Raw genomic sequence first — 11,194 nt, 5'->3', positions numbered from 1 at the left:
TACAAGTTAGAGATTATATATCTGTCTAAGTGGCCTAATACAAATGCAATTTCCATAAACCCATAATGTAAATGAACTCGTCAAAAAAGTCCTTTTACAAATATTGTATTTAAAAGAAAAGCTTTCATCGTGAAACACAGACCTAAAAGGTTGCAGGTTCAAACCATGGCATGACTGAGAATGCAAAATCCTACTCCTTATAGTTATCAATTACTGCTTTTAGAAATTAACTGTTTCTGGAATTTAGATGAGAGCAGTATTGTTTGGACTGCTGACACAATGCATGACTACTTGGGTGAGAGGCCAGAGTGCCCCAGTAATCATGGAACTATATTCGCAACATGCATCACTACCCAAGAAAAGAAAAATTCAAAACCTGGAACACCAAACTTATTCTATATTAGGAGAAACAAATCCAGCATTCTTAAAGGTACCATTAACATTCACATAATTCTTTAAGATAAATGCTAATTTTTATTTTGTTCACAATGCTTATTGCATTACTAGTATTTTTTGCATTATAATCTCCAACTCTCATACCAAGCGGCATAGTCCAATATGAATGAATGGACACCATTTTCCTTTTTAAATTGTAACAGGTTACTTGGATCTGTTTCAGTCAACAATTTCATGAAAGAAACAAGACGATGCAGTAGTCTAACAGATACAGCACAAGTTTTCCAACTCTGTGGTCATTAACTTAAATGTAAGGGGGAGCGTGGCATTGGAATCCACAACTGCGAAACAATTCGAGACGAAAAGCTGACATTCTGTATCTACTTCCAGCTCAAATGTCAACTGATCACAGTGCAGCACGGGCAGCAGCCAAGGGCTAGGCCAGTTAACACGACTTCACCCTTTAAGCTGAAGGAAGTCACATGGATAGGAGAATAGAGAAAGAGGGAAAATTAAAATATAATGTATGAGTTTCTGCAGGTGCAACCTAATGCTCCAAGTACTGGCTTGTTGTATTGAAACTTTCAAAATTTGAGAAATTTAAGCGATGGAACTTTCAAGTTCAAATATATTCAGTAAAATTATAGATTCACACCAAGTTGAAGTTTACACATCATGTTGAATGTCATATCTCGCAGCTATAAAAGACTTACATCACTCACTATCTTACTCTTTTTATCGCCTCAATTCTTCAAGAATGAGGTAAAAGCATTCTTCAGTAGAACTGAAACAAAGTTAGATCATGATATGAAAGGCAGAGCCTAAATAACTATGTCTGAGTTCACTTGTGTTATGACTGTCCTTTGATAAAGACAAGTGACTAAACCTTTGCACCAGCACAAACAATACCCAACAGCAATTTTATCCTTCAATTGGATTATATGATAAATAATAAAAGAAATACCCTTAAACGTGCTAGGAAACCAAATGAAACCATTTTCATCTTAAGAAAGGTACATGGTTTATTGTATCATGAGTCAACAAAAGGTATGAACAAATCAAAAAGTTGGACAGGTAGTTGCTGTTATTTATTTTGATTCTTTGGATTGCTATAGCAACTTACCAATACACAGGGGAAAAAAAGTAAGTGTGGTATGACTTATCTTCTAAGGCATGCTGGTACAATACATACTGGGGTACTGTCTTGCCCATGTCAGCTAAAGTAACATCTTTCCAAATATCATGCACAAATAGCTAAATTCAAGCAAACTGTGATTAGATACTATGCAGGTTGCAGATTTTACTGTTGTGTACACGCTTGTGTATGATATTTGGAATCCAGTTATTGTGATTAATAGCAGACTAGAAGAGTGGATGTAGGGATGTGCTTGAGGCAGAAGTCTCAGCCAAAGTTATGCAGTGCTAGCCTGAAGACATCATTGGTGCAGACCCAAGCGTCATTGATGCTTTTCAGTAGAAATATCTGGTGAAATCCCATGACAGGGTCATCATCAGCCTGAAAAGAAACAAAATAGGTTTAGGTTCTGAAAAATTTCCTTTAATCTTTTCTACTTGCACTTAGTGTGAACAGCTAAAATCATTAGTGAAAAACTTCAACTATCCCAATTTAGTCACTTAAGCAAATGCAATACATTGGTCCTCTGGAGTTCCTGGCTGGACCTACCAGAAAACATTAAAGATCTATTTACAAAGCCCTCACACTGCTTCTGGGATTTTCCAGTTGGCTTGGTAAGGAAGCAGAGCTTCTGTACCTCCTTCAAGGGCAAAGATGTCCCCATACGGAGAGTTCCCAAGGATACCGATCTCAATGCTGGCACAAAAGAGTTGCATGGGAAAGGACTGGTGAGAGAAGCAGCCGGCACTCCTAAGAAGTCACCGTTTGTAAAATAAATTATTGAATCAGCCCCCTTGCATGAAGGACCCAGGGGCACTATGGGTCTGGATTAGATGAGCCACATGCAAATTGGCATAGGGCAAATAAGATTAGAGAAAGGAATGTGTGGCTCAAAGACTGGCGTGGTAGAAGTGGGTTCTGGTTCGTGGGGCATTGGCACCAGTACTGGGGAAAGTGGAGGCTGTACCGTTGGGTCGGTCTACACCCAAACCGTGCTGGGACCAGTGTTTTAGCGAGCTGCATTACTCAGGAAGTAGGAGAGGGTTTTAAACTAAATAGTAGGGGCCAGGGATCAAATTTGGGAAGATGTGGTAAATCAGAGTAGAGACAAGGCAAGAGAGAAAGGCAGTAATATGGGAAAAGATATACAAACCGTGACAGGAAGGGACAGTGGGTACAAATCTAAGAGTAAATCAGCTGATAATGCTCGAGGTTACAAAAATAATAAAAAGGACAAAGCTAAACGCTCTGTATCTGAATGCATCAAGCATTCAAAACTAAACAGATGAACTAATAGCGCAAATAGAAATAAATAAGTATGATCTGTTAGCCATTAAAGAGACATGGCTGCAGGATGACATAGATTGGGACCTGAATATTGACATTTACATTACATTTAGGAAGGACAGGAAGCGAGGAAAATGTGGAGGGGTGTCTCTGTTAATTAATAATGGTATTAGCACAATAGAGAGGGATGACCGAAGTTCAGGAAACCAGGATATAGAAGCGGTTTGGGTAGAGATGAGAAATGATAAAAGCAAGAATTCACTTGTGGAAGTGGTGTACAGGCCCCCTAACAGTAAGCACATGGTAGGACAGGGTATAAAGGAAGAAATAATGGGAGCTTGTCAGAAAGATACGGCAATCATCTTAGGGTATTTTAATCTACATATAGACTAGAAAAATCAGATGGGCAAAGATAGACTAGATGAGTTCATAGAATCTTTTTGGGATAGTTTCTTAGACAGCATGGTCTGAAGCCAAAGAGCAGGCTATATTAAAATAAAAGCAAAATACTGCAGATGCTGGAAATCTGAAACAAATACAAAAAATGCTGTAAATACTCAGCAGGTCTGGCAGCATCTGTGGAGAGAGAAGCAGAGTTAACGCTTCAGGTCAGTGACCTTTCATCAGAACTGGTGTCACTGACCTGAAGCGTTAACTCTGCTTCTCTCTCCACAGATGCTGCCAGACCTGCTGAGTATTTACAGCATTTTTTGTTTTTATTATAGCAGGCTATATTAGACCTGTATTGTGCAACGAGGTAGGATTAATGACTTCATAGTGAAGGTGCCCCTAGGCAGCAGCGATCATACGATTGAATTTTACATTCAGCTTGAGGGAAAGAAGAGTGGGTCTAAGACTAGTATTTTAAACTTAAATAAGGGCAGTCATGAGGGCATGAAAGCAGAGCTAGTTAAAGTGAGCTGGAAAATTAGGTTAAGGGGTAGATCAATACAGACACAGTAGCAGACATTTAAGGGAATATTTCAGAATGCACAGAATAGGTACATTCCAAAAAGAAAAAAAATTCCAAGGGGAGGACCCATCATCCATGGTTAACTAAAATAGTTAAATATAGTATTAAACTTAAAGAAAAAGCATATAGTTGCACAAAGATGTATGGCAGGTCAGAAGATTGGACAGAATATAAAGAGCAAAGAATGAATAAAAGATTCATAAGGAGGGAAAAATTAGAGTACAAGAGAAAGCCAGCTAGAAATATAAGAACAGATAGTAAGAGTTTCTAAATATATTTTAAAAAGTTAACAAAGTGAGTGTTGGTCCTATACAAAGTAAGTCTGCAGAATTAATAATGGAAAATAAGGAGATGGCAGATGAATTGAACAGGTATTTTGCATCAGTCTTCACTACACAGGATACAGCTAACATCTCAGAAATAGCTATAAATCAGGAAATGGAAGGGAGGAAGGAACTCAAGAAAATTACAATCACCAAAAAAGTGAAACTGAGCAAACTGTTGGAGCAGCAGGCTGACAAGTCCCAGGGTCCTGATGGACTTCATCCTAGGGTCTGAAAAGAAATGGCTAGTGAGATAGTTGATGTGTTGGTTTTAATTTTTCAAAATTCCTTAGATTCAGGGAAGGTTCCATTAGATTGGAAAATAGCAAATGTAACTCTTTTATTCAAAAGGGGAGACAGAAAGCAGAAAATTACAGGCCAGTTAGCTTAACATGACAGAGAAAATGTTAGAAGATATTATAAAAGATGTTATAGCAGGACACTTAAGAAAAATTCAAGGTAATCAGGCAGTCAACATGGTTTTGCGAAAGGGAAATCATGTTCAACCAATTTATTGGAGTTCTTTGAAGTAACATGTGCTTTGGATAAAAGGGAACCAGTGGATTACTGTTCTTAGATTTCCAGAAGGCATTTGATAACGTGCCACATCAAAGGTTATTGCAGAAAATAAAAGCTCATCATGGTGTAGGGGGTAGCATATTGGCATGGATAGAAGATTGGCTAGCTAACAGGAAAGAAAAAGTAGGCATAAATAGGTCATTTTCTAGTTGGCAAGATGAAACAAATGGTGTGCCACAGGGATCAATGCTGGGGCCTCAACTTACCACCATTTATATAAATGACTTGGACGAAAGGACTGAAGGTATGGTTGCTAAATTTGCTGATGACACAAAGATAGGTAGAAAAGTAAGTTGTGAAAAGGACATAAGGAGGCTACAAAGGGACATAGATAGGTTAAGTGAGTGGGCAAAGATCTAGCAAATGCAGTATAATGTGGGAAAATGTGAAATTGCCCATTTTGGCAGGAAGAATAATAAAAAAGTCATTATCTTAATGGTGAGAGACAGCAGAGCTCTGAGATGCAGAGGGATCTAGGTGTCCTAATGCATGCATCACAAAAGGTTTGTATGCAGGTACAAGTAACTAGGAAAGCGAATAGAATGTTATTGTTTATTGCGAGGAGAAATGAATACAAAAGTAGGGAGGTTATGCTTCAATTATACAGGGCATTGGTGAGACCACATCTGGAGTACTGTGTACAGTAATGGTCTCCTTATTTAAGGAAGGATGGAAATGCGTTGGAAGCAGTTCAGAGAAGGTTTACGCCAGTAATACCTGGAATGGGCAGGTTGTCTTATGAGGAAAGGCTTGGCTTGCATCTGCTGGAACTTGGAAGAGTAAGAGGTGACTTGATTGAAACATACAAGGTCCTGAGGGGTCTTGACAGGGTGGATGTGGAAAGGATGTTTCCTCTTGTGGGAGAATCTAGAACTGGGGGGAGGAGGGGGGGGTCACTGTTTAAAAATAAGGGGTCACTCATTTAAGACAGAGATGAGGAAAAAAAATCTCTCAGAGGATCGTGAGTCTTTGGAGCTCTTCCTCAAAAGGTGGTGGAAGCACAATCTTTGAATATTTTTAAGGTAGAGGTAGATAGATTCTTGATAAGCAAGGGGGTGAAAGGTTATTGGGAGTGGGCAAGAATGTAGAGTTGAGTTACAAATCAGATCAGCCATGACCTTGTTGAATGGCAGAGCAGGCTCGACGGGCCCAGTGGCCTACTCTTGCTCCGAGCTGATATGCCTGGCCAATCCCCACACCTTCCATGACAGGCAAGCATCAGAGATGTGATCATAGTGCTGTCGGAGCCCATATAAATTAGGAACCCCTGCTGACGCAGGATTGTATCCTGCAGATTTTGTGGCCTACTTAAATCACTGATGTGCTCAGAGATGCAGGCAATGCGTAATGAGTACTTTGTTATCATTGTTTACTAAGGAAAAGGATGCTGACAAAATATTAGAAGCGGAGAAGCAGAGGTAATGGATGGAGTGAAAATTGATAGGCAGGAAAGGCTGGCTATGCTTAGAGTGGATAAGTCGTCCAGTCCGGATGGCTTGCATCTCAGGTTGCTAATGGAAGTGGGGATGGAGTTAGCGGAAGGGCTCGTCATAATCTTCAAATCTTCCCAAGATACGGGGGAGGTGCCAGTGGATTGGAAAGTGGCAAATGTAACACTCTTATTCAGGAAAGGGTGCAAGGCCATTCCTAGTAAATACAGGCTGGTCAGTTTATCAGCAGCAGATAAGATTTTTAAAATAATATCAGGGAAAAAATTAACAGGCACTTGTAGAGGACTGAGTTCATTGAGAACCAGCATGGATTTGTAAAAGGTAGATCATGTTTAACTACTCTAATTGAAATTCTGATGAAGTGACAAAGAAGATTGCTGAAGGGAATGCACTGGCTGTGGTCAATATGGATTTTTTAAAAACATTTGACAAAGAACCACATAAAAGGCTGATTAACAAAATTGAATAGGAGGGCCAGTGTCAGCTTGGATAAAAAAAATTGACTTAAGGATCAAAAACAGCAAGTCATGGCAAATGGTAGTTTTTCAGACTGGAGGATGTGAAACAATCGTGTTCCCCAACATTCAGTGTTTTTTTGATTTATATAAATGACTTGGATATTGGAATACAGAGTAAAATTTCAAAATTTGCCAATGACACCAAACTTGGAGGTGTGGCAAACAATGAGGATGATACCAATCGACAGCAACAGGAGAGACAGACGAGCAGAATGGGCAGACAAGTGGCAGATGGAATTTAATAGAGAAGTGAGGGGTAATGCATTCTGGCAGCAGGGATTGGGAGAGGCAATATATACTTAAAGGCACAGTTCGAAGGAGTGTGCAGGGACAGGGAATCTGGGGGTTTATGTGCATAAATCTTTAAAGCGGCAGGACATATTGGGAGAGTAATTGGCAAAGCAATATGGGATCTTGGACTTCATAAATAGAGATATTGAGTACAAAGGGAGGGAATTTATGCTGAACTTTTATAAAGCTCTGGTTAGGCCACAACTACAGTATTGTGTCCAGTTCCAGCCACCACAGTTGAGGAAGGAGGTGAGAATCCTTAAGAGATTTACTAGAATGGTTCCAGGGATGACGGAAATTAGCTGCAAGGTTAGGTTGCAGAAGCCGGGGGGGTTGGTCCCCTTGGAGACCAGGAGGTTGAGGGAAAATCTGAGAGAACTGTACAAGAATATGACAATTTAGATAAGATAGAAAATGAAAAGCCATTCCCATTAGCTGATGGTACAAGGACCAGGGGACACAGATTTAAGGTTTTGGGCAAGAGATGCAGGGAAATGTCAAGAAAATCCTTTTTACGCAGCGAGTGGTAATGACCTGGAACTCGCTGCCTACAATGATGCTGGAAGTGAAGACTATTATTGCAAAAGGAAACTGGATAGGCACTTGAGGGAATTAAACTTGCAAGGCTATGAGAATAGAGGGGGAGAATGGGACTGGATTGCTCGACAGAGAGCTGGCATGGATTTGATGGGCCGAACAGCCTTCTGTATTGTAAAGACTATGACCAGTGGAAATCCAAGTACTAATTCTTTAATACTTAGCCCATAACCAGAATTCGATTTCTTGTCAAGGACTGATGGCAAGTAATAAAGCATGAAATCAGCATCTGCACAGAGAGTTCCTGGACGAGACTGTACCCTTCCTTTCTGTTCAACTGAAGGGCATGGTGAGTTGTAGAACTGATATATTTTGCAGTTAGGAACTAATCAGACTCAGAAAAATACAAGAAGCTCCTTTAATTATTCTTTTAGCTTAGTACTGAGGATGCCTCAGCATACTGTTTGAGTACAGTGGTGGTACAGTATCAGTCAGGTCAATAATGTTCGAACCAAACCACAATTGCAGTTAGCTACTATGTAGCGCATTACCAGTAGACATGAAAACAGTGGATTATAACTTAACAAAATTTACTAAAACATGTTCCTACAGTAAAAACTGCTGTTCCCTTCAGTGTTGTTCATGCTTTGACCTTTGAAATGGCTGCAATTAAACTGCTTATCAGAACCAACTTCTTGAAAAAAAATTTATGTTCAATATTCTCAAATTAAATTTAGTATGTATCCCATGATCAGTTTTAAAACAGCATGTTTCACTCGTTTTAGATATCTAACTAACAAGACCATTGAGAATAGTCTGAAACAAAGATTTAATTGTATTAAATCTGAATTTCCATTAATTTTTTCCAGTAATTATTTGGCATCTACAGCAATAAAAACAAATTATTGGGGTCATACGCCATGAATGCAACCAAAATAGGGGAGGCAGTAGCATAGTGGTATTGTCATTGGACTGGTAACCCAAAGACCCAGGGTATTGCTCTAGGGACATGGGTTCGAATCCCACCACGGCAGGAGGTGGTATTCATTCCAGATTAATAAAAGTCTGGAATTAAAAGCTCGTCTAATGACGGCCATGAAACCACTGTCGGCTGTCATAAAAACCCATCTGTTTCACTAATGTCCTTTAGGGAAGGAAATCCGCTGTCCTTACCTGGTCGGGCCTACATGTGACACCATAGCAATGTGGTTGACTCTTAATACCCTCTGAGATGGCCAAGCAAGCCACTCAGCTGTATTAAACCGCTACAAAGTCACAAGGAATGAAACCGGAAAGATCACCTGGCATCGACTAGGCACCGGAAATGACAACAGCAAACCCAGCCCTGTTGACCCTGCAAAGTCCTCCTTACTAACATCTGGGGGCTTGTGTCAAAGTTGGGAGAGCTGTCTCACAGACTAGTCAAGCAGCAGTCTGACAGTCATACTCACGGAATCATATCTTACAGACAATGTCCCAGACACTGCAATTACCATCGCCGGCTATGTCCTGTTGCACCAGGACAGACCCAGCAGAGGTGGTGGCACAGTGGTATACAGTCGGGAGGGAGTTGCCCTGGGAGTCCTCAACATAGACTCCGGACCCCATGATGTCTTATGGCATTAGATCAAACGTGGGCAAGGAAAACTTCTACTGATTACCACCTACTGTCCCTCCTCAGCTGATGAATAAGTACTCTTCCATGTTGAACACCACTTGGAGGAAGCACTGAGGATGGCAAGGGCACAGAATGTACTCTGGGTGAGGGACTTCAATGTCCATCACCAAGAGTGGCTCGGTAGCACCACTACTGATCGAGCTAGCCGAGTCCTCAAAGACATAGCTGCTAGACTGAGCCTGCAGCAGCTGGTGAGGGAACCAACAAGAGGGAAAAACATACTTGACCTTGTCCTCACCCATCTGCCTGTCGCAGATGCATCTGTCCATGACAGTATTGGTAGAGGTGACCACCGCACAGTCCTAGTAGAGACAAAGTCCCATCTTCACATTGAGGATACCCTCCATTGTGTTGTGTAGCACTACCACCGTGCTAAATAGGGTAGATTTCAAACAGATCTAGCAATGCAAAACTGGGCAACCATGAGGCGCTGTGGGCCATTAGCAGCAACAGAATTGTACTCAACCAGAATCTGTAACCTCATGGCCAGACAAATCCCCCACTCTACCATTACCATCCAGTTGGGGGGGGGGGATCAACCTTGGTTCAATGAAGAGTGCAGGAGGGCAAGCCAGGGGCAGCACCATGCATACCTCAACATGAGGCGTCAACCTGGTGAAGCTACAACCCAGGACTACTTGCATGCCAAACAGCATGTGGTAGACAAAGCTAAGCGATCCCATAACCAACAGATCAGATCTAAGCTCTGCAGTCCTGCCACAACCAGTCGTGAATGGTGGTGGACAATTAAACTAACAGGAGGAAGTGGTTCCACAAATATCCCCATCCTCAATGATGGGGGAGCCCAGCACATCAGCGCAAAAGATAAGGCTGAAGCATTTGCAACAATCTTCAGCCAGAAGTGCCGAGTGGATGATCCATCTCAGCCTCCTCCTGAAGTCCCCAGCATTACAGATGCCAGTCTTCAGCCAATTCGATTCACTCCACGTGATATCAAGAAACAATTGCAGGCACTGAATACTGCAAAGGCTAAGGGCCCTGACGACATTCCGGCAAGAGTAATGAAGACCTGTGCTCTAGAAATTGCCCCAAGCCAAGCTACTCCAGTACAACTACGACACTGGCATCAACCCAGCAATGTGGAAAATTGCCCAGATATGTCTTGTACACAAAAAGGACAAATCCAACACAGCCAATTACCGCCCCATCAGTCTACTTTTGACATGGGTTTGGAAGGTGCTGTCTAAGGAGCCTTGGTGCATTGCTGCAGTGCAATATGCTGTGATGGAAGGTGTCGTCAACTGCGCTATCAAGCAGCACTTGCTTATCAATAACCTGCTCACTGACGCTCAGTTTGGGTTCTGCCAGAACCACTCAGCTACTGACTTCATTACAGCCTTGGTTCAAACATGGACAAAAGAGTTGAACTCCAGAGTGAGGCGAGAGTGACTGCCCTTGACCAAGTATGGCATCAAGGAGCCCTAGCAGAACTGGAGTCAATGGGAATCAGGGGGAAAACACTCCTCTGGTTGGTGTCATATCAGCGCAAAGGAAGATGGTTGTGGTTATAATCAAAGCAACATACTGCTGATGCTGGAAATCTGAAATAAAAAGAAATGCTGGAACCACTCAGCAGGTCTGGCAGCATCTGTGAAAAGAGAAGCAGAGTTAACGTTTCGGGTCAGTGACCCTTCTTCGGAACTGAGATGGTTGTGGTTGTTGGATGTCAATCATCTCAGCTCCAGGACATCACAGCAAGAATTCCTCAGGGTAGTGTCCTAGGCCCAACCATCTTCAGCTGCTTCATCAATGACCTTCCTTCAATCATAAGATCAGAAGTGGGGGTGTTTGCTGATGATTGCACAATGTTCAGCACCATTCGCGACTCCTCAGGGACTGAAGCAGTCAGTGTAGAAATGCAGCAAGACCTGGACAAAATCCAGGCTTGGGGCCATAAGAGGCAAGTAACATTTGCGCCACACAAGGGCCAGGCAATGACCATCTCCAACGAGAGAATCTAACCATCTCCACTTGACATTCAATAGCATTACGATCGCTGAATCCC

General features: G+C 41.7%; 1 protein-coding gene across 4 annotated transcripts in view; it reads right to left on the bottom strand.

Annotated features, from left to right (window-relative positions):
- Positions 1 to 1,392: 1,392 nt before the first annotated feature.
- nutf2 (nuclear transport factor 2) overlaps positions 1,393 to 11,194 on the bottom strand; it is a 56,740-nt gene continuing 46,938 nt past the window's right edge. For all 4 annotated transcript variants that reach the window (XM_068049538.1, XM_068049539.1, XM_068049541.1 and 1 more), the window contains one exon: positions 1,393 to 1,912. In XM_068049538.1, coding sequence (XP_067905639.1) covers positions 1,799 to 1,912 — 114 coding nt within the window. In that variant the 3' untranslated portion in view covers positions 1,393 to 1,798. The remainder of the gene's footprint in view (positions 1,913 to 11,194) is intronic.

This window comes from Heterodontus francisci, chromosome 17, assembly GCF_036365525.1.
Source record: "Heterodontus francisci isolate sHetFra1 chromosome 17, sHetFra1.hap1, whole genome shotgun sequence".
Classification (NCBI taxonomy): Eukaryota; Metazoa; Chordata; class Chondrichthyes; order Heterodontiformes; family Heterodontidae; genus Heterodontus; species Heterodontus francisci.
Note: the sequence above shows the minus strand (reverse complement) of the source record. Positions and strands in the feature narration are given on the sequence as shown.